We start from the raw sequence: 24,305 nt of genomic DNA, 5'->3' as shown, positions 1-24,305 counted from the left end.
ATTCAAATGCACACAAGGATATTAAGGTCAATTAATAGATAAGATATCCAACGTAGCACAATGGAAAATCTTAATTACTGCCTAGGCTATTAACGGACAACTATACGTTCCTTTCGACATCATGGGGCATAGAGCATGCTGAAGTAAAGTATCTCCTCCAAGAAGTTTATCCCAAAACACTGTTTTTCAACTTTATACAATGGATTCCGAAACAAACAACGTAACCGAAACAACTCCTGCGATGGACACTGAAAAGAACCCCGACTCATTCGAACAGGTTAAATCGAAAAAGTCCTCTCAAAAGCGTAAACGTGACATGGGGACTATGGAAATGGAATCAGAGGACACGATAGCAACGAAAAGACCCCAGTTTCCACCCATTTCGGCAGATAAACTGACGGTATTGTGAAAAAACATCTACTTTCCACACTCTTCTATATGGATTGTTATACCCTTCTGGTGTATATGTTGTCGACAATCAGCTGGTTGTTGTTTCCACGTGCATGCATTGCATACTACGCATGCGCATTATTGCCAAAACTGAGACGTGTGTACTGTAACAGCTTGACATAACTATTCAGCCTGCCTGACATGGCCAGACCCTCTCAACTTCTTTTCAGAATGTAAATAATTAGAGGGACTGGCAATGTTAGGCTAGTAAATATTGCCGGATCTTGCATTCATGACAATAGACTGAACAAAGTATGTATGTATGTAATATGTATGTATGTATTTATGTATTTATTTATTTATTTGAAAAGGATGTTGGTTTTATAGCATGTAATGTCTCTTTTCACAGGGTGGTGCAGATGAGATGAGGAAAGTGCCAGTACCAGCTCACCGCTATACTCCATTGAAGGAGAACTGGATGAAGATCTATTCACCAATTGTTGAAAACTTACAACTGCAAGTCAGATTCAACCTCAAAACAAGAAATGTTGAGATAAAGGTGAGTGTTATTTTCATCGCCCTGTGGTATCACGTTTTGTGGGGATATGGGGGATCTGAGCTAAGCTTTATTGATGTTTTAAAATTGTTTTGTCACAGACCTGCAAAGAAACTCAGGATATTGGTGCAATCACAAAAGCAGCTGATTTTGTGAGAGCGTTTGTGTTGGGATTCCAAGTCGAGGTAAGTGTTTATGTCAAAGCATGGTAGTTGCTTGCACACTGATAGGTCTGTTCCACATTACTTGTATACTGCTGCACTCTGTCTTGACCCAACACTCTGTACTTGTCCTCTTAGTAAATCCTGGATAAACTGTCTTTCTTATCTGGCTACAGAGCTATGCATATGACTACAGCTGTAAAATGCACTTGTTGTGATATATTACATGTCTTACAAATATCAAAATATGTAATTTCAAGCAAATGCTCTGTGTGGAGCTGAGTTACTAGTTTTAAGATATTTTGATTATTTGCACCTCTTCCACAACACATTGGGGTGTCTTTACAACATGGTTGGTTGACAACGCATGTGAAAATGTATGCGTGTGTGTGTGTGTGTTTATGTTATTCATGTCGTCTTGATCCCCACAGGATGCCTTAGCTCTCATCAGGCTGGACGAGCTTTTCCTGGAGACCTTCGATGTCACAGACGGTAAGCATGGAAACAATTCTGCAGATGGCAATATTAGCAACTTAAATCCAGTCAGAAGTCATTTTATGCCATAGATGTAAATGAATGAAGTTGGACATGCAATTAGGTCTTGTTGCCCAAATAACCACCGTATCCCAATGTCTTGTGTGCGCCCTTCGAACTGTGTGAGACTCACTCAGAATACTCTTTGGTTAACTCTACGGAGTATCCAATCTCTGTGCGTTTCACACACTACCAAGGCTCATACACTTGACATTGGGAAACAGTCAGCGTCTTGCTCAGCTCTGGTTAATTTCTTGCTCTGTTGTGTGCCTTTTCCCAACAGTGAAGCCTTTAAAAGGAGACCACTTATCGAGAGCTATTGGAAGAATAGCAGGAAAGGGAGGAAAAACGAAATTTACAATTGAGAATGTTACAAAAACGAGGATTGTGCTAGCAGACACGTAAGTACAATATCCTAAATATACCAAATACAACCCAGTGTAAAGTGTTCTGTAAATGTTTGTTTTTCTTAACAAAATAAATGATTGTTGGCCTATGTTTTTCAGGAAGGTACACATACTTGGATCTTTCCAAAACATTAAAATGGCACGGACGGCCATATGCAACCTCATTCTCGGTAAGCAAAGGGTGTTGTGAAAAGATATCGATCATTATGAGTGATGGTGTTCAAAGTACAGTGAAATAGAAGATGATGAAGTGGCTCACGCTTTTGTTGTAGAAATCACCATGGTGTCTCTGCACATTATAGCCTGTTGGTACTGAGTTATCGTTTTTTCTCTTTCCCTCAACTCCCTTTCTTCCCACCAGGGAGTCCACCATCAAAGGTGTACGGGAATATCCGAGCCGTCGCAAGCAGATCAGCGGAGAGATTTTAAGAAGGGGACGTTTCATCACTTTCCCTGTCAAATATACTGTGCTGTAGGCTGGTGGCAGAATACTCCTCATCAAAAAAGATGGACTCTTTGTTTGTGCTTTGTGGACGACGTGCAGCCGTAAGAAGAGGATTTCGAATGAACTACGGACATTTTTGTAACATATTCCCAAATGGATTATGAAATGCAAACAAAAACAGTATGTATTATTGAAAAATAAAATGTTCCCAGTGGAAGAAAAAAGCAGAGGTCGTCTGTTAAACAGATTAAATGTTTCAAGTTTATTATTTTCTGTTCTCATATAGTATTAAGTCCAATAATCCCACAGCATAAGATGCAGCATGCAGAGAAGGATAAAAACCCTAAAACTGAAACTTGAGTCTTTTTTTTTTTTTTTTTTACTTTTAGCTTTTTTGCCCCCCGCCCCCCTCACACGCACACACAAAGTACCCAATCCGCCAAACTAAAAATTATGATAAAACCAAGTAACTGAAACTTCAATTGGTTATACAGACAGTTAAGAGCTGGAACCGCATCTAACAAATATTTATGTACAAAAGAAAGACAAAATCCCCTTCTGAAGCAGACTATGTGGCAGTTGACAGGATCAGATATGCAACGTTTGTGGAATTCAAGCATTTCATCGATCCAGGTGAGTATAAAAGATACACTTAGGTAGGTTCACTCATGGTTATTGACCAATCCCGTGTACACTTACCAAATTTTTGGCAACATCCATATTAAACATTTTTTTTAATTGTTAATATTTATAAACATCACAATCAATGTGTAAACAATAGGAGCATTTCAAAAAGGTTTGACATGCATTTAGGGAAGTCTCCACGTCATGCAAGCACAAGACATATGAGCCTTGTATCCCAAGACAGGTTTCTTAGAGAGAGTGTACCATGATGATTGATTTGTTCCACCTGTCCTCGGTGGAACACCACTCCGTTTGTGCTGTCATTTGTAAAGGATCTGAAGCGCAAGTACAGTTGTGGTTTCACACAGCCTGTCCTCTTTTGCTTCGCATAGCTTCCTATCATGAAATGCTCTCTTTACCAGGTGCTCTGAGCTCACATCAACTGGATTGTGTCCATTGGGGGGAAAACAAACAAAACAAAAAAACGTCCACATACAACTCACAAAGTGTATTCAATTGTACGTCTGTCATGCCAATATGTCAATGTCAAGAGTACAGTTATTCCATTGCACTATATAGAAGAAAAACTGAAATGACAGTGCACAGCAACCCTCAGATACATGGACTGTATACATATGTAAAGCTTTCCTCTGATCATCTGAAGACGAGCCTATGCTGTTGAGTACTTAATATACATATATTGATTTATAAAAGAGGAAAATTCTGCCAGCAGTTTGTGAATGAAAAGCGCAACAACAAAAAAAGAAATGCATTGGATTTTCAGAATTAGGTATCAGCACTTAACTTTTGGTTTTGTGAGCATTGACCGCATTGAATGCAGTCAATTCTATAATAAAATACATAAAGTCCATAAAAACGTTCTTAATGGTTTAATAGAAATGTTGCGATGTGTACTGGATGAGTGGTAAGTATGCACTGGGGGTGTGTGATGAGGATGCAGACCGCTTGGTTACTTAAGTCACGGGAACACTAAAAGAGCAAAGACGACGTCTCAGCATCTAACTCTATTCTATAATGTGTATCTGAAAGTAACACAAAGGAACCCATTACTCCGCAACAATATAAACAATTGACAAAAGAATCTTAAGTCCTGGAAGCTAAATGAAATTTATCAAATCTAATCAAAACCTCATATTACAAAGTTTATAATAGAAAAAAATCCCACAACCTTATTTGTTAATTTTGAGATGAAATTGCATTCAACATGGTAACTCATGCAATTACCGTATGACTTCCAAAATAAAAGGATGGAACCGTTTTCTTAATTGGTTAATTAAATAATCTGCTTGGCACATCACATCCTACATTTATATTTTATGGATCAAGTATGTTAAGTTGAACCTCAGCTATAACTGCACATTCTCCCCTTTCAATTGCAAGACGTGTTTTTAAAAAAAGACGAGAACAAATAAATATTTAAAAAATAACAATTAAAAAACAAACAAAATATAAACAAGCCAAACTTCCAACCCTTCTCGCCACCAAATTGAGATGCTCTTACAAGACTAGCCATCGTTCAGTCTCTTAAAGTGCTACACCGGAGTTATTGACGGGAGAAAAGTTCAATAACGCAAGTTGGCTTCACGAGGCTCGTGTTAGAAGAAAATGGCTTCACAGAGAAAATACTTCCATTTAAATACATAAGGAGCAACTGCCTGACATCTTGAGCTGATGGTCGGAGAGATGGAGAAGAAAGCGTGTTGTTGTGTTGGTAAGGATCGGTCAGGAAACTCACACGTCCACCACCATCTTTTTGTGTATGTCAAGGCCTCCTACAACCTAAGGAAGAAATGATAGACAAGCCCAAGATAAGCGTTAAGTCCATTTAGATTGACTTAAATCAATAAAACCACGGACAAACGTTTAGGAGAGTTGACAGAAGGCATTTTCAATGTAAGCATGGAATTGATTTCAAAAAGACTTTATACTGCTGTATTTGTGCCCAGGACAAAAGTGTATGTTACCCAGAAGCAACATCATGCAATAGGGGGTTTAAAAGGAAAAAATGAGGAAGGAAAACAGAGACAGACATCAATACACATGTGAAAAATGCAGTAAGGTTCGCTTGTAAATAATAAAGGTTTACAAGTACACTTACAGCGCAGAACTCCTCAAAAGATATTCTCCCGTCTCCATCTTTGTCAGCGTTGATGATGGTCTTGTCCACAATCTGCTGCAGCTGGGTGTCCTTCAGGTTGTTGCCCACCATCATCTTCAGCACCTGGAACAGCTCCCCGTTCGATATGTAGCCATCCTTGTCCATGTCATAGATTCTAAAGGCAACTGTGTGCAAAGACGTGCAAAGAAAAGGGAAGATGTTGTGTTCCATATTCAAGACAACTCCAATATTAGTGCATACTGTATGACATGCAAATAAAAGGGAAAATGCTGCGTTCCCTAGTCAAGTCAACGCTGATATAGTGCATACTGTATGGTCCTTCAACATTCTGTATTACAATTAATTCAAAGAAAAAAGCAGCCAAAGAAGATGGACTTAGAAAATGTAAGTCTGCTCATTGCAGCTGATGATTTGACAAAGCACTTACACCGCAGCTTCTGTTCCTTGTCTCCCTTCACACTGAACTGGGACACGCCTTCAATAAACTCTGTAAGGAATGATCCTCATGTTAATGGCAGTAATTGTGTTGCTCCATACAAGGACAGTTAAACAATCAGCTACTTAAGCAAGCATAGAAATCAGTGTGCGTCAACAAAGGTAAGGGAGTTGTATAATGCACAGATATGCAGGGGCACTGAACACCTTGCTTGGTTATGGTGCAGCTTCTCAATTTTGTATTTAGCTTTGAAACCCAACTTCTTATACAGGACAATCCTTTTCTATCTGAACTTAATAAGGAAGGTCTGAAAGAAAGGTCAGTTTTCACAAATTGAAAATAAATTGCCGGACTATGACAAAGGATTCAAATGTTCTTGAAAGCCATTGTACTGTTGACAGCAAAGACAGACATATCTTATACTACAGCATTCTGTCCTCCCACCCCACTACACCAACCAGCTATACTGTAATCAGTGTGAAACCTAAAAAGGTACATCTGCAACATATGAATAGATATGAGACAACAATTATTATTGAGTTTGTCGGTTACTGTTATTATTACTTATCTCCTAGTCCAAGAATAACTCAAACCATTCAGCGCTATCAATGTTTTCAATTTATGCCACAGTGTACTGCAGTGTCTTCTGGGAATTGACACCCCAGGGCCAATTATTGCCCTCTTGATGCGATAAGAAGACAAAAACATTCTATGTTCAAGGAGACTTTGAGGGCCAAAGTCTCGCAATACTGTATCTCCCTGGTTATCAAGTTTCTTTTGTTAATCATCATAAAAGTGTGATTAATATTGTGGTGAGGTTGTGTGTGCCAAAGACAGACGTTCCTGATCGGTGGTGCTAAGTCTTCCCTGAAACAAGCTCATTGTGTGTTCTTGAATAAGGCTGTTTTCATGCGAGACTTAGCGCCTTGATTATGAAGAATAAGCCTCTGGCGAATGTGATTTGGAGGCATTTCCTGTCCCACGTTTTCTGTTTCAAAAACAAGCCAAGTGCTGCTGCGGCAGAGTTCAGAAACCTTGTGATACCTTCAATAGCAGCCTTGAACCGCTCCAGATACATGTACATATAAAACTGTTTGTCTTCGTGCATATAAATAGCGTTTATTAGGGGCCAAGCAGCGAAGCTGCCTGGCACCTTAGAGTGTTTCTACCGTTCTTATTATTATTATTCATGTTTCTCCTCTGGGAGTCTATGGCAGCCCATAGAACCGTCTGGTCGAAAATGCTGAAATTTGGCACACGCGCTCAGGACCATGTCAGCATTACCCACACCGATTTATAGGTCCCCAGCCTCAACCCTCTAGCGCCACCAGCAGGCCAAAGTTGCAGGTACATTTCTGCTTGTAACTTTTGAACCGCTGGGCCAATTTTCAAAAACTTGGTATCCCTGGAATCCTTGGGCTGAGACGAATCCAACGCACCCTATGACGTCATTTTCCGCCTGGATAGTTTTCCCGCCATTTTGAATTTTGTGAAAAATCACTAAAAACCCATCTCTTCCTCAATTTTTGACATTTTTTTCTGAAAATCGGTATATAGCATCTCTGGACTGAGCCGCACAAAACTTATGCCTTGAATTTTTCATATCTTTTATCGTTTGGCCGTGACAGCCAATCAAAAACGGCCTAAAAGTCGCCAAACAGGAAGTGAAGTCATATCTTGGCAACCCATGGTCACAATCTTCTGCAAATTGTCACAGACATTCTTGTCCATGCCCTGACCCACCAAAACGAATTTCAGGTTGCTAGCTCAAACTCTCTAGCGCCACCAGCTGGTCACATTTTTAGCTAAGTTTCTGTCCGTAACTTTTGAACCGTACGCTCCATTTTAAATCTGGTGGTACCGTTGAAATCCTTGGGCCAAGACGAATCCAACGCATCCTATGACATCATCATCAGCCAATCAAAAACAGCCTAAACGTCGCCAAACAGGAAGTGAAGTCATATCTTGGGAACCCATTGTCACAATGTTCTGCAAATTGTCACAGTCTTTCTTGTAAGTCCCATGACCCACCAAAAAAAAAATCAGGTCGCTAGCTTAAACTCTCTAGCGCCACCAGCTGGTCAAATATTTAGCTACATTTCTGCCTGTAACTTTTGAACCGCTGGGCTAATTTTCAAAAACTTGGTATCCCTGGTATCCTTGGGCTGAGACGGATCCAACGCACGCTATGATGTCATTTTCCACCTGATAGTTTTCCCGCCATTTTGAATTTTGTGAAAATCAATAAAAACCCATCTCCTCCTCAATTTTTGACATTTTTTTCTGAAAATCGGTATATAGCATCTCTGGACTGAGCTTCACAAAACTTATGCCTTCAATATTTAATATCTTTTATCGTTTGGCCGTGAGAGCCAATCAAAAACGGCCTAAAAGTCGCCAAACAGGAAGTGAAGTCATATCTTGGCAACCCATGGTCACAATCTTCTGCAAATTGTCACAGACATTCTTGTCCATGCCATGACCTAGCAACACAAATTTCAGGTCGCTAGCTCAAACTCTCTAGCGCCACCAGCTGGTCAAATTTTTAGCTAAATTTCTGCCCGTAACTTTTGAACCGTACGCTCCATTTTAAATCTGGTTGTACTGTTAAATTCCTTGGGCCAAGACGAATCCAACGCACCCTCTGACATCATATCCGGCAAAATAGAATGCCCGCCATTTTGGATTTGGTGAAAATCAATAAAAGGCTCCTTATCCTTCAAATTTAGTCTAATTTTCACAAAACTTGATACATATGATTTCTGGAGCACTGTGAAGAGATCCCTAAAAGGGTTTTATTACATCTTTTACCGTTTGGCCGTATCAGCCAATCAAAATCCTCCACACAGACGCCAAACAGGAAGTGAGCTCATATCTCAGCAATCCATTGTCAGAATCTTTTGGGAATCGTCACACACATTGGTGTCTCTGATAGTGTTGCCTGCTCAGCTCTTTTGGTTGCCATGGCGACTTAGGCGGACTTGCTGCTTGGCCCCGCATTGCTGCTTGCAGCTATATTTTATATTAGCCTTGTGGTGACAGATAAGCCAGGTCTGATCAGATAGTATGTTCTCTATGCGACCTTATGAAGAGAAACTACAGGTACAAGGGTGTTTCACACAGTCGTAATAAATAGGAATTAAGAATTAAAAATTCTGAAATAGATTCGTACCTTTGAAGTCCACTTCCCCGTTGCCGTCCGTGTCAAATATATCTATGACTCGTTGCACCAGCGGGTTCTGTTGTAACTCAGGCAAGGACATAAACTCCTCAACACTCAAGGATCCTGAGTTATCCAGGTCGAGTTTCTTAAATCTCTTGCCTAGCCTCTTAATCTCATCAGCATCAACTGTGGAGAGGAAAAGAGAGGAAGAGATAGAGAGAGAACGAGAGAGAGAGAGAGAGAGAGAGAGAGAGAGAGAGAGAGAGAGATAGAGAGAGAAAAGAGGGGGGAGACAAAAAAAAACAAAGAACACCTCCTGAGCATGAAAGGGGACAGATGCAAGTCAAACAGCATTGAGCTTCTGCACACACCCTCTTCCTCCAAGTGTACTGTACACAGCTTAACCTGATGCCATTGACTCCTTCTACCCCCCACCACCTCCAGCAAAGCAAAAGGAAAAGAGAGCGAGAACAGAGCAGTATGCCGCAGGGTCCCACTTACAGCCGTACGTCAGAGACTTGTTGCCAGTCGCACCACCGCCACTGCCGCCACCGCGGAGCGTGTTGCCCATCCCAGAGTCAGACAGAGGTTCCACTAAGCGCGCCGGTAGGGCGCCCCAACCATTACCGAGGCCAGACCAACAACTTCTCACAGGCCACCACCCCAATCACGCCGGTGATGGTAAGCTCCTGAACCACATAACTTGGTTACTATAAGCTCATTCGCTGCTGCCACATGACCCCATTCTCTCGCTCCGCACACACTCCTGCACTCGCCCTCCCCTCGCCCTCCCTTCAGCCTTTTTCTGAACTAATCAGTTCGCCAAGATACATCTATTAATCTTTACACAAACTAGCAGATAGCGGTGGGGATGGATGGGGCTGAGGCTCGCCCGTTTTAAGAGCCTTATCTTGGGGAAAGACCAGGGCTGAACACTGGGAGAGATAACAAGGCAGCAGGGTGTGGTGGGGGTAGGGGTGGTGTGGTGTGTTTTGGTAGTGGTGATCACGATGATGGCAATGGTGATGTGTGTGTGGGGGGGGGCATCCAGTCATAAAGCAGATGGTCCCCTGGCTCCACTGCGTGTCTGTTCCTACTATGCTATGCTATGTTACTATGCTACTGCTATGTTACAGCACACACCACAGTGCGCTGCACACTGCCTAATAGACAAGGCACCCACATGATTATGGGCATGAAGGGGAGGGAAGGGAAGGGGAGGGAAGGGAATGGAAGGCGTGGAGGCACTGAACGCCCCAGGCACTCTAGTCATTTTATGACTGTGGGGGAATGCATTAGTTATGTAATCCATGTCTTGTTGTGGAGAGAGTGCTGTACTTGAGGACAGAGATGCAGAGTGTTAGGAGATGCTGCCTTTGTAAATATCTGTTCATTACATCTCCATTGTACACCAGCCAGGGCATGAAATCCTTGCAGTAAACTTTACGAAGGTTTTACATTTTTATGCATGCACTGACATGCATTTACAAATCTCCAATTTATTGTATTTGATGATAACCGTAATAACCAATTCTTGTGTCCTGTCAATTTGCTATCGCAGCACTACAAAGGCCATGTCCTTATCTAGATGTGTTTAAAATTCAGAACTGACAGACACTGTTGAAGATAACATTATTGTCAATGCCAATAATTGGAGATCTCTGAACACACTGGCACACACACACACACACACACACACACACACACACACACACACACACACACACACACACACACACACACACACACACACACACACACACACACAATGGCCTGGTACAAACATCTTTCAACAGTGGCAAATTATAGTATTTGATACACTATCGCTTACAACGAAACGGGGAAGATAGCACTTGAAGAGCTTTCCTGGTCGATTTGAATTCCGAATGATACCTTTTGTTTATGGGGCCCCGCACAGGACAGGCTGGAGCTGGATCATTCACAACCGACACTGTTACTAGGCAACAAGCTCTTTAAGGGTTTTTCTACATGTAAGGATGCATATGAACTGGCTATGAAGTATGGTACTGTACAACGTCTGCACAGGTACACCTGCAGCTCCTTGAACAGCACGTCCAATTCCGCCCGTGAACAAATAATAACAGCCCTCTCGTGTTGTTTGCTGTCCCGTGTTTCCAAATGGGCTTCGATTGTCCCAAAAATGCTCTTTTCAAACACGACCCTCTATGTTGTGCTTGTGAGTCTGCCTGCCTTCCTGCCTTGCCTGCTGCATTAACCTCTTTTCATGCGGCACTTAATAGTGGGAGAGGATTACAGGTTACGGCTGTGTGATAATTAACGTTTATATGCCACAGCCAATTAAACTAATGAAAGGTCTGACAGTCTTACGCTGCTGCCTGCAATTAGTCATCAACATCAGCATAACTCCTCCATCAGCAAAATACCTTTCATGGTTCTATAGAACAGGGGCCCAGGCAACAGTTGCCTGTATCCCTCTCTGCAAAACCGGATGATTGGTGTGCTTTAAGCACTAACACGCTTGCACACTTGAAACAGTCAAATATCATTTTGCACGGATTCACGGTGGAAAGAAATTGGAATGACATTATAAAGCTACACCGTGGAATGGATGTTTTTGTTCTCTCTCAAAAATATAAGTGTCGGTCAAAAACTCATTGAACTGTTGACATCCTGATATTTGCCAGTGCTTTGGGATGCTAGGATGATTCCTAGAGGTTTCTATCTCTGTGAGGCAGATAAACTGCTTAAAGACTAACAGGCTTAGTAAAGGGAGGCCATCCGCTTCCTCATTCCAACCGCTTGGCAGCAGGGGTCGCCGTCGAGTAGGCCCTGGCCTGGGCTGGAACCCTGTCCAAAGGGCCCTGCGTGTAAATTACAATACAATATACATGCAGTCCTTATGCATGTGTACGTGGTCTATAGATGTAAGAAAAACCTTGTCATTGTCAAAGCTGGAATTAGGTTAAAATCCCAGTTTGTACAAAGACCAAACAGTAGACTGAAACATTACTGTATTTTCTTACAGCATCCTGCTGCTATAATAGCAGTGCCCAGCATGAAAAGAGAAGTGACCCACTGGCTTGTCAAGTCAGGCTAAATAACAGCGGTCTGTAAAAACATCTCCCTCTGTATTGCTCCCCCCCCCCTCTTCCAAACCACTACTCTACACTTGCATAATCATTCTCTCCCTCGCCAAACTGTACATAACACACTAAAGTGTAGTACGCTCATACAGTGTATATATATGCATGGCTGCACACAACCATAAGCATCCAGATAGCACATTGTGTGCACTTTGCAGTGAGTCTAGTGTTGATGCCGTATCACCCAAGCATTCTCGAGTCTAGACACTAGTCAGCTAGAGTTCCACCTATCCCTGCCCCCCACTCCCCCCATCTCTCACTCCACGCCTTCGTAATTATAGCATCCATAAATTGGCCCCCAGGTTTAGACGGGACCTGATGAATTTCACAGCCTCCGGCAGCTTCCAGCTCCCCCTCCGAAACACGGCTACGCTAAGCCACGCTATCGCTCGCCGTCCTCTTCTTCTGCTCCCAAGCCAGCCAGTGTGAGTGCAGCGGAGAAGCCATTGTTATTTTTAGTGATGTGGTCACGAGAAACCCCTCCCCGCTCCCCCCTCCCTCCTCCCTCCACCCACGCCTCTCCTCATGCCCCCTCTGCCACACCCCCCACCCCCACCCCTGACCATGTCGGTGCTCTCCCCCCACCCACAGGGAAACCCCTAGCAACATGGAAACCCAACTAGCAGGCTAGGTTTATTTTGGGCTGCCCGAAGGCAGAGTGAGATAGGCCGAGCGGGCCTCTTCTGCCTGCATGAAAAACCACGCTGCCACACACACTCACTGTCGCTCATGCAGGTTCATAACTAGGCCACTGGTATTGTCCATGAACTCCATAATCCTCAGGCGACTAAGAGAGAGAGTGCATGATAACTCACTATCTGAATTGCAAGAAAAACCGAGAGAGAGAGAGAGAGAGAGAGAGAGAGAGAGAGAGAGAGAGAGAGAGAGAGAGAGAGAGAGAGAAAACACTTCGTTTTACACACTTTGATGTTCTACACAGTCAATCCCCAGCAACTATATGATGCCCAGTTGTATGTGATGCATGCCTGAACAGTTGTATACACAGTTATGTACAGTTATGGATATGTTGTATATGATGTACAGATATGTATGATTGAATGGTAGACTAACGGACTCTCTCAAGCCTTCATTATTATCTGCTCAAACAGAGCACCTCGGTGAAGTGGAACAGCGGTGACTTTCACATGGTCACATGGAACATGTCAAACATGCCTTAGGTGCCCCTAGGTAAATAAATAAAACCATTTTGGCCAGCTTCTGCGTATAGGCTCAGTATAAGCTGGTTATGGTCATAAACATAATCTTTTCATTGAAATAGTTCCATTGACGCCTAATGGCGACCATACAAATTAAACTGTACCATTGAAGCCTATTGACAATCTGACAAATAACACTGTAAGTGCCCATATGTTCACCCATAATACACACCATTTCAATACACCCATAATACAACGTCAGTTAGTGTGCAGCATCTCCACAACTCTGTGCCATGTGATGTCACAAACACTGGGGACTTCCACCAGAGCTAGGGCAACTTAATGTGTAAGATACTACTAGACTCTACTCCCTCCACGGCTGCTTCTACTGACAGAAAAACTCGGAACACCCAGCTCACAGAGCCTTGACTGGCTTCCGTACCAGACCTGCTGTAATTGGAACAACAATCAAGAAGACCTACAGAAGAACGGACGGCGGTCTGGTGCTGCTCGCTGGCAACCAGTGACGATAGCCATGCTGCTGGCTAGCTGGCAAGAGAGTCGTAGCCAAAGCTATGCTGTGTGGTATAGTGTGTGAGTATGCATGTGTGTGTGTGTGTGTGTGTGTGTGTGTGTGTGTGTGTGTGTGTGTGTGTGTGTGTGTGTGTGTGTGTGTGTGTGTGTGTGTGTGTTTGTGTGCACTTGACAGGCCGAACAGCTGCTCTGACAGCACTAGTGCTAGAAATAATCTCAGAGTGTCGCGGTTTATGCCGCTCCGCTCCGCACTTAGCTCATCTGTGTGCCGTGGCCGATCGACCCAAGGAACTGGGCAGCTACCGTACAAACCAAGACTTGCCAAACCCACAGGCATGCACAGTTCTGCAGCCGGCCTACCCCTACCCCATTGCAACCCTACCCCTGGACACCGCCGACACATACCCTAGGTCTCTTGCAGCTAATTTGTGGGATGCTAGCCAAGCTAAGTGCATGCTAATGGTTCTACAAGGGTGTCAGAGAGGGCAGGGGCATCCACAGTGCTAGCTAGCCATGGAGTCTGTAGCTTGCATTAAGCTGGAACCACTGTGCGACGTAAACTGTATCTGTGTGCAACCGCTTTAGTTACTATAGTTGTGTAGGACAAGGTTACATGTGATGAGAGGAGGCGCTGTAGTACTCGAGTCCGATCCAGACTTGAACCTCTTTGGACTCGGTCTTGTCTCTGACTCCAGCCTGTTTGGTCTTGGACTTGTCTGGGACTCACTCAACAAGTAGCATCACACAATACTACTTTTGCCTGTAACGCCACACAATACTATTTGAACTGTGGGAAACATTGAAGACCTGGTCTTGGACTTGTCTCGAGCGCTACAAAGGTTGTCTTGACTATGTCTCAGGAAAAGAACACCGTGTGAACAACATTAAGCCTGATTTTTTCCCTCATCTCACATCGTTCCTTTCACATAGTCTGATTTTTTTCATCTTGCTCAGCCATGCCAAAGACTGACATGGCGGGCTCGTGTTCTTAACCTCTACGCTGAACTCGTTCACGATTCCTCCGCTCTATTCCCTGCTGTTCGTATGTTCTACATCTCCCTAAATGACTTCTCATCTTCCGAGCCGGCGCTCCCCATTAAAGGGAACACAGACTTTTTTTGGCCTGAGAATCCTGCTGGGTATTGAGGAGGAGGATGCTGGGGGGCCTCCAGTGTCATTAGCCTCGACTACAGGAGGAGAACCAGAGGAGGAAGTTAACACAGCGACCTAGTCAGATGTCTCAGTTCATACACTCTCTATAGGGTGTGTGTGTGTGGTGTGTGTCTGTGTGCGTGTGTTGTGTGTGCTCAACCTAGTGCAGCACAGAATGACCTAGTCAGGTGGCTTAGTTCATACACCCTCTTTAGTGTGTGTGTGTGTGTGTGTGTGTGTGTGTGTGTGTGTGTGTGTGTGCGTGCGTGCGTGCATGTGTGTGTGAATCACAGGAGTCTCACGGCTCATTAAGAGGTACACATGGGCCCCATGAACACTTGATCTGTTCGACAGTTTAAACGTGCCTTTCTAGGCCATGCCAGCCCAACCAGCCCAGTCCAGCCGGCCCAGGCAGCCTAGCGAGCTGACTCAGCCCAGAGGAAAGGTTCCGACTGGGGGTGATGAGTGAGGGGTGGTGGGTGTTGCAGGCAGCACCTCCTGGGCCCTCACTCAGCCCAGCTAATCACCAGCCTCAAATTAAAGGGCATTCATCTTCCATCGACACAACACGCACACGCACACATTAACACACGTACTCTCGAGCACGCACACACTTGTGCACACAAACACACACCCACCCACACACATACGCACACACACACACACACACATACGCACACACACACAGTACACGCCACTAGGGCCGTGAAACCAATTAAAAAACTGTGCATCCTTACTAAAAATAAGCTGGTGGCTGTGTGGTAAACCCAAGGCTGACCTTTATGCCGGGCCTGGGCAGAGAGCATTTTTAGCCCGAGCGAAACGGGTCTCCCCTTCTGCAGTCTCATCTTTCTCTCCTCTCTCTCTCTCTCCCTCTCTCTCTCTCTGAGGGGGAAATTGGACTCAGTGATTGACCAACGGCAAGTAGGAGCATGGCTAGAAATTGTGGAGGCCCCAATATAATATAATGTTGGCCCTCACTCAACTGTATCCCAGTCGTATGTCACCCTTAGTGGAACTCCTGAACACCCTCTTGTATGCAGAATTTCACTCATTGTTACCGTTCTTTTCTAGCTTATGTGACATGCAAAACAAATCTGAGAGGAGATTGCTGACCTAAACTTCAGCACCAATAGAAAAACTCCTCAAAGTTTTCATCATAAAACTTCCCAGTAACTATAGCAGACACTCAAAAATGTAAAATCACAGCAAAACACCATGCACTAGTACTCAAACACAAAGACAGAAAGGTGATTATTGATGTCAGATACTTACAATGCGAGCACATTTCCAGGGGATAGCTTGCTTCATTTCCCTGAGAGAGAGAGAGAGAGACAGAGAGAGAGAGAGAGACAGAGAGAGAGAGAGAGAGAGAGAGAAAGGAAGAGAGTGTGAAAGAGAGAGAGTGGAGAGGAAGAGAAAGAGGTGTAATTATTATCGCTGTTTTGAGGTCATACAGTACAATCATCGAGTGGATAATTCAGAGAGAGCTATGAGGACGGAGGTATGAGGACAGAAATACCAGAGAGAGTAGAGAGAGAGAGGTTCCATTGGCCCATTGTTTCCTGGTTCTATTATGCCCCCCCTTAGGCAGACCTAAGGACTGTTCTATTCATTGTAGGAGCATTATGACACGGCCCTTTAGGCAGACCGGAACCTGGTCGCGTTAGGTGCCCATAGAAACCTATTATGTTGGCATATCTCTATACTTAAAGAATCTCTGGACATACCACTGTGCTGCTCCATCTACCGCTCAAAACCACCTTGTGCCAAATACTGAAGTGGCACAGTCATTTAGGAGCACAGGGACACGCATGCAATACAAAGGGGACACTTGGTGGTTGCACGGATATTGTCACAGTAATTTAGGACTGCCCGGACGGGGACACCACTGCTGTGCAAGGGGGGGGGTATGCAACACCGCATGGATATTGCTCTGGGTACGCACAGGTCAAATGAGCTGAGATGACAAAAAAATATTTTTGCTTAACTATATAAAACTTCAAGACAAAAGGTGTCATCACTTACAGTGCCAACACATGATTGGCAAAATACAGTGTATGTCATGTATTAAATGAACAGTCATGTTTGCACAAATGCTTTTACCATGTTCCACACACGCAGCACACACACACACACACACACACACACACACACACACACACAGACACACACAGGCACACACACGCATTAATTGAGACACACAAATCTTTTAACAGCAGTGCACGTCGTCGATACGTGGCCATAATGTAGCCCTCCAACCAGCCAGCCATCCATCTAGCCAGCCAGCCAGCCAGCCAACCAACCAGACAGACAGACAGACAGGACCTCCAACGGTGCTGCTGCTGTGCTGGGAATAGTCCTGAGGTGCTCCTCCTAAGATACCATAGCTCCATCGTCATGCCCGCTATGACAGGGCCCTGTGGGGGGACTGACAAGCTGACTGACACACTGAGGCTGAAGTCGCCGCTCACATTACCACGGAGATGACTCAGGGCCCAAGAGGAGCGAGCCACCGTCCAGGGCCGCGGGGTATCAATTCATTTATCTTGCACTCATCATGACCAGGCTTGCCAAGAAAGGAGGTAGCAGAGTTGGAGGTAGGACACTCGGAGGTAGCCTTTAACTCCACCCTCTGTCAGACGCGTTAAGCTCTTCATTTGGGCCATCATTTGGGCCATCGTGATATGCTCCTGGAGTGGTGTATTTTTTTCGACAGATTGTATGATCTGATTTGAAATTGCATATATGCCATGTCTCTTTTTCAAAGTCGAATTTGGGTTTCTTATTCCAGATTTCACTTCAGACGAGGAACCAGAGCATGGGCATGTCTGGTGTATAAGATCCACACTTTTTACTTTCTACCTGACATGTTTCCACGGTAACAATTTACACACCTCTCTTAAAAAGTGGTGACCAAAATCACTTGTTCAATATGCCGTCAAGTGTTTTTGTACTGCATATTGAACCTGTGCTAGGGTTGGTGGTTATTGCTTGACAGTAATTCCACTGCACAATACCCAGAGGTAAACACCAACTGACATTTAGGCCCTACAAAAAAAAGGCAAAATGGAACACACGGCGCACAGATTCACATTTACAGACGGAGGTACTGTAACTGTAAATGCATCCAAAATGAAAGTGTTATTATGGCACAAAAAAAAAACCCAAAACCCATTTGAGCCTTTTATGTTGGAAAGCATCCTCCAAAAACGCCTGAAAGAGCCTAAATGTCTGCCTGGCATCCACTCAGAGCGGCATCACATCCGCATCCCCTCCTCTGCACTCCGCCATCCAACACTGCAGCGTTTTCACCGTGGCCACTCATGAGAGAGAGAGAGATAGAGTGATAGAGAGACAGACAGGGACAGAGAGAGAGAGAGAGAGAGAGAGAGAGAGAGAGAGAGAGAGAGAGAGAGAGAGAGAGAGCATGACCATCTGTACCACGTGACCAGCAGTGGTGTGTGTGTGTGTGTGTGTGTGTGTGTGTGTGTGTGTGTGTGTGTGTGTGTGTGTGTGTGTGTGTGTGTGTGTGTGTGTGTGTGTGTGTGTGTGTGTGTATGTATACATGCGCGTGTGTGTGGTGTTTCCCCATCGCGGGGATTTCTGCATGAGTGATGCCCCTTGCCTCGCGCGCGCGGCCGGCGTTACTGCGGCGACACAGGCTATCGCGCTGCCCTGCGGCCTAGCAGGGAGGAGAGGCGTGCCCAATGAAGCGGCGGCTAACACACACACACACACACGCACGCGCGCACACACACACACACACACACACACAAACAGCGCAACACACAGTGCCCAGTCATTCCCCATCCAAGCCTACTCACAGGCCAAGAACACAACAACAGTGGCCTATTACACAGTACTACATCAGGCATGGCTGACTTGTAGCTTTAGCTAGAGAACACATGACAGAGAGAGAGAGAGAGAGAGGGGGTATGGGGATAGATAGATAGATAGATAGATAGATAGATAGATAGATAGATAGATAGATAGATAGATAGATAGATAGACAGACAGACAGATACATAGGCCTACATACAGACATACAGACAGACAGACAGATAGATACATACATACATACATACATACATACATACATACATACATACATACATACAGACATACATACAGACAGACAGACAGACAGACAGACAGACATACTATACATAGACCATTAAGTACCTAGATCAATAGATGAATAGTCCTAATGGAAATGAAGAGTGATGGCATGCTGACATGACATAAATAGTTTTGTGGCCTAAACCAAAGACATCAACAGCGGATTAACTCTGTAGTCCTGAAAGCCCTTTTGACAGCACGAGGATAATGCAAAGCTCACACTCTGCTACTGTATAAATTCGCTTCTGATCACACCCAATCCTCCCCACTCTACTGTACTCTATAGCACGTGACATGACACCAATGGGCATGTTATTCTGCGTACATTACACCTATTGCAACAGCAGGGAACGACTACGGAGACATGGCGTTGCCGTTTGTAGACTCATGCCAATGCGAGTTGCTGTTAACGTGTCTGGCCACATCATTGGCAGTGGCACTCCAGTCCGCTTGGTTTCAATGGGCTGCCCTGACTCGAAAATAGCTCCTGCCGCCTGCCGCCATACTTAAAAATACCATGGACACTCGCAAACCTGCACACGGCGAGGGAGGATCCTGTCCTGCAACTATAGCCTTCTAAACCACACACTGTGCTGTGGCTCTCTCAGAGACCAAACTCTTGTTGCTCTTTAGGCTGAGGGAAACCTTGGGGGGTTTTTTTTCAGTGTGGCCTCGACTACCTGTCGCGATTGCTCTCCCAGGTCCTTGCACCAGCCCCCTCAAAGTAAAAGGCAAATACAAAGTGCTGAATCCGGTATGACATGTCCTGTCGTCCACTGGTATTACACTATGAAGGGAGCAACACACTGGAACATTGTCTCACCATATGCACTATATAGAGAATGAATGGACATACTGTAGCCCATAATGGGACACGTACTGAAGCAGGAAGACAAGCAAAGAGTGCATTTAAAACCTTTCCTGCACAGCCTCTATTTTAAGATTGTTGTCACCAAAATTGGGATGACCATGTCTTCATGTGTTACATAGCCTCTTTGTGCAGGTGGGGTCGCCGACAGGCCTATTCACTATTTTCTGAATATACTCAACTACATCATAACAACATTGCTATGACATTACAGAGAGCCTTAAAGGGGTATGCCACTATTTTTGGGCTTAATACAGTTAAAATCATTTCCTGGGGTTTATATAGGTGGTAAAGTGTCTTATTTTTCATGCAAGCAAGCAAGACAATGCTTAACATGAAAAATAAGACACTCTACCACCTTTATAAACCCCAGCCAACGATTTTAACTGTATTAAGCCCCAAAATAGTGGCATGCCCCTTTAAGTAAAAGGTTAAGGCCATTACAATTTTGGTGACAGTAAGGTTATAACATGGGCTCTGGGCAAAGGGTTAAGACTCAGTAATGTCATAGAGTTATGATGTAGTTGAGTTCTTTTCAGCTAACAGTCAGGTGGATAGTTAACGATTCCCCTCTACACCAGAGGGCTACCGCAACAGGGAAGCCTTGGGGAAATTAAAAAACAAAACGGATATGCTAAACAACCAGTAGGCTATGGGCATTCCCTGTCTTAGCCAGTTGCTTGTTTAACCTCGGGGCTAAGAGGGAATGACTTAAGGTAAAGAAGATTGGAGGCTTTAGGATTACTGTTGTAGGCTACACTAGCATCCTTGTCCATGGCCTTTGCCGAATGTCTCATTTGAAAACGTTACGTGTGCCAAAGAAATATGGGGTATGAAAGCCTCAAAAGAGTGGGGCAAAGAGGAGTAAAAAAAAATGTACCAATGGTCTGGATTTACTAGCCACCATACTGTATGTCTAATGAGCTTTGTGGAATTGCCTGTGTGAGGGAAGATACGTATGTAAATCTCAAAAAAAAGTGATGGAGTGAGGCGTAAACTAAATGCATGCTCTTCTGCGAATGATAAAGAAACATTTAGTACGTAAGCCTAAAAAGAGTGAATGAGTGAAGTGTAAACAAAGAGCAAAATGCAATTTTACTGGATTCACAAGCTGCTGTATGCCTGATGAACGAGCTTGTTATGGTTCTGAACAAGACAGCCCATGAACCACGCCGTGGGGACTGTGTAGAAATTGCTTTTGTGGTGCTTATAAATAATGCATACCTTTTTTCAGACTCAATTAGATCACTTTTCTACATAACCATTTTGAACGCTGTGGCAATGACCTATCATTTTGATTTACTCTGTTTTGAGATGACCACAATGTTACTGTAAGAACATCAGGCCAGCCAATATTGTTCACATCATTTTTTTTTTCGCTGCATGATTTAAAAACCAAGTCGGTGAGTGATTATGGTAATGTTCTGGTGAGCTACTGCTTTGATATTCATCCAGAGAGAGAGAGAGAGAGAGAGAGAGAGAGAGAGATACAGAGAGAGACAGAGATAGAGAGATAGAGAGATAGAGAGAGACAGAGAGACAGAGAGACAGAGAGATACAGAGAGATACAGAGAGGAAGGGGATGGAGGAAGAAAACAGAACATAGTCTATAAAAGAAGCTGTCAACATTCAGGCCTATAGCTTTTTAAAAATGGTGTCATTGCCACATTCAAGACCAAATTCAAATGCTATAACCACAGTTAAACACAGCATACGTGCTCTCTTCCTTCAACTCCAAATAATGAAGTTATGGTGCATGAGGGGTAACGTATAACTCACATCCTGAGCTTTATCTAATCCAGTGTGTCAATGCACTTCCAAGATACAGCTAGCCAGTTGTCTTGATCTCTCAGTAGGCCTGCTACATAAACACTGCTGTGCAGCACTTGGCCGACATCTCAGTTGTACATACTTCCCTGTGCATTAATGCACTCTTGATAGGATGCATAGGCCACCGAGGATCCTGTGACAAGGACAACCTTGACCTGGTGTCGTCCACCCACCCACACGCGTCCCCCTCCTCTCCGGCCTTCTATATCAAACTGTTTGACTGACTTACTGACTGACAGGGACGCATTTAGCCGAAGATCTTCGGGTAATATAATTTATTGGACAAGTGTTATTCTTGGGTGATTAGTGTCAGAACTAATGCATCTCTCTGCGGGCGGTGATACTGGTGTTAATGTAAACATCTTCCAGCCATTAGCACAAGTTTCTCTCAAGATCCCCTGCCATCCATAAGTGGGCCCTTGCAGCACTCCTTTAAATAGCATTTCATTACGTTATTGAAGAAGCTCGACAATTTGTACTTATAGGCTACGCAGCACCGGCCAGGGAGACTGGCATGGAGTTTTTACATGGTAATTAATGCCAGGGGTAGATGGACGTATGAGCAGCTCCATATGTCTCATTTGGTACAGGCCATAGTTCCATTCTTGGTCAAGCATTTTGTAAGACAAGTACATTTTGAAAGACTTCTGTACGTAGTGCACATGTCATGCAAGCACTGGCGTTAATAAACAAAGTTATAACTGTCCAACATAGTGAGTTTATCTTGGTGACTGAGCCGTGATCCGTGGATAATTAAAGCCATCTACTGATGCCAGCAGTCATATGTTTGGCTACTATCCTCTGTGATGCTACCTATTTTACAAGCAATTTAACCCCCATAAATAGTGATACCAGAAAAACACTGAGCATGTGGACTGCTTGGCTCTTGTGGAGGGATGATACTGTAGCCTATCAACACTGTCAAGAAAAGACAAGATAGTCTTGAGCACCCATGGTGCTGTCTTGTTATGATAATTGGGCCTGTAGGCTATGCAAGACACACTGCTGACTTAACTGGGCTATAAGAGCCACCAACAACCTGTCATAGGCCACATGATTACTCAGGTAGCCTGTGTAATAGAATGCAGGAACAACAACATGCGAATTCTCATTTACTCCCATCATTACGAATGAATACACCTATCACTGATGATCCACATAATAGTCGTGCGAGCTCAACTTAAACGCACAGTAGGGCAAATGAATGGGCACGAGCATTTGTTACGGTGTAGCGCTCTTGGCCTTTACGTAAACATCTTTTGACACACTGTTGCTTCATATCGCGTATGTGGTGGATACTCATAGGCTGTACGTGAACAAGTCAGTGACATTATTTTACTGTATCGGTTGGTGTTTTCGGTCTTCTACACCAGTGCATTTGCTGTACTCTTATTGGAACCAGGCCTCCTAGCTCCTAGGGAATACAAACCATCACTAGCCCATTTCTATTCCTTGTTGTTGCTCACGATTAATCCAAGGCTTTGAGGCGACTAACAGGATGCGACTGATTTAGCCTGGCTGTTGTCTAACTGTTAAGATAGTACTTTGAAGGGGAACGAACACAACATTATATGGGCCACGGTGGCGACAGCTACGTTACACAAAGGTAGAGAATTACAAGGAAATTGCGCTCTCTCTCTCTCTCTCCGCCCGACCAACCCAGTGCTTTCCTTGCGAATAGCACATTACAGGTTAGGCGCCTCGCACTCCGAAATGTCAAGAAGAGCATGCAGCGTCTTGACATTTCATGCCACGACACATCAAGAAGCTTCTTGTTCCAAGTAGTAAGCTTAACACAAACAGTCCTTACCATCTTGCCGGCTGGACGATGAAACGCCTACCAAGAGATGTGCAGAGACGCCGATCGACAGATTTTGCCAAGGGTGGAACGTCGGCCCAGTGTAGCCAGGCAATAGCTGATAAAGGCGTAATAACGCGGGTGTATGTTTTTGGTTCGCCACTCGCTCTTTCCGCCGGGCGTTTCACTGCAGTGACTTGGGGAGACCCGCAGGGAGGGGTCTGTCGAACGGAGCAAGGGAGGCTCGGTTGGAGGAGAGAGGTTGAAGGGAGAGAGAAGGGGAGGTAAAGAGGGGGAGGTGCAAATACTACAGTACATCCGGGGACTTTCTTCTAACCACACTCTACATGCGCACATCTCAAAATAATGTACATGGCATTCGTGCGCTGTAGCGCACGGTTTATATCCCATGGTTTGCGCATCCTGAGCCATTATTACACACCACTCTCAAAGGTCTAATGACCACATTTAGTTTCACTTGCACTAAATGTATTAATGTGTTTCACCAGTCAAAAAAATGAAAGAATGGTTAGGAAGCATGTAAAGTACCCAATCCATATTTTTGCAATTCCCTTTTAATTGAGTGCCAAATCTATGGTAATCCACATGATAAGGTTGCAACTCTTTCTTCAAAGTGTTAAATAAACCCTGGAGTAACATACTGTATCTGTTCCTGCATTTTATTTAGTTATTTAGTGTGTTTATCCACTAGCACCACCTGTAGATGACTTCTCAGTACTGCGCGTTCAGGGACAGTCTTCTTGAGACCATTGTTGGACTGTAGTTAGTTAACACATAGGTCTAATAAAGAAGAATAAATGTACATTTTAGACCATTTTGGGCCAATACGTGGAGAAAATACA

At 44.1% G+C, this 24,305-nt stretch overlaps 2 protein-coding genes across 2 annotated transcripts; one reads left to right on the top strand and one right to left on the bottom strand.

Annotated features, from left to right (window-relative positions):
• The first annotated feature begins 54 nt into the window (after positions 1-54).
• On the top strand, positions 55-2,740 carry pno1 (partner of NOB1 homolog). Its single transcript, XM_063192866.1, has 7 exons — positions 55-400; positions 800-949; positions 1,048-1,131; positions 1,539-1,599; positions 1,925-2,042; positions 2,148-2,218; positions 2,410-2,740. Exons 1-7 carry the CDS (start codon positions 200-202, stop codon positions 2,475-2,477), a joined length of 753 nt encoding a protein of 250 aa, XP_063048936.1. The 5' UTR covers positions 55-199; the 3' UTR covers positions 2,478-2,740.
• ppp3r1a (protein phosphatase 3, regulatory subunit B, alpha a) lies at positions 2,732-23,709 on the bottom strand. Its single transcript, XM_063192869.1, has 6 exons — positions 23,455-23,709; positions 16,100-16,139; positions 8,866-9,042; positions 5,685-5,744; positions 5,237-5,421; positions 2,732-4,917 (listed from the first exon to the last, which is right to left on the bottom strand). Exons 1-6 carry the CDS (start codon positions 23,455-23,457, stop codon positions 4,870-4,872), a joined length of 513 nt encoding a protein of 170 aa, XP_063048939.1. The 5' UTR covers positions 23,458-23,709; the 3' UTR covers positions 2,732-4,869.
• Positions 23,710-24,305: the final 596 nt, after the last annotated feature.

The sequence above is a fragment of the Engraulis encrasicolus genome, unplaced genomic scaffold (genome assembly GCF_034702125.1).
Source record: "Engraulis encrasicolus isolate BLACKSEA-1 unplaced genomic scaffold, IST_EnEncr_1.0 scaffold_25_np1212, whole genome shotgun sequence".
Lineage (NCBI taxonomy): Eukaryota > Metazoa > Chordata > Actinopteri > Clupeiformes > Engraulidae > Engraulis > Engraulis encrasicolus.
This window is presented reverse-complemented; position numbering and strand designations above follow the sequence as displayed.

What these genes read in the sequence shown, in the direction of transcription:
- pno1 (XM_063192866.1), top strand. Translation starts at nt 200, where the DNA reads ATGGATTCCGAAACAAACAACGTAACCGAAACAACTCCTGCGATGGAC. An exon ending in TGTTGGGATTCCAAGTCGAG is followed by an intron (nt 1,132 to 1,538) that starts GTAAGTGTTTAT and finishes TGATCCCCACAG; the next exon opens with GATGCCTTAGCTCTCATCAG. An exon ending in AGGATTGTGCTAGCAGACAC is followed by an intron (nt 2,043 to 2,147) that starts GTAAGTACAATA and finishes TATGTTTTTCAG; the next exon opens with GAAGGTACACATACTTGGAT.
- ppp3r1a (XM_063192869.1), bottom strand. An exon ending in CCTGGAAATGTGCTCGCATT is followed by an intron (nt 9,043 to 16,099) that starts GTAAGTATCTGA and finishes TCCTCTCCACAG; the next exon opens with TTGATGCTGATGAGATTAAG. An exon ending in CTTTTGAGGAGTTCTGCGCT is followed by an intron (nt 4,918 to 5,236) that starts GTAAGTGTACTT and finishes TTTCTTCCTTAG; the next exon opens with GTTGTAGGAGGCCTTGACAT.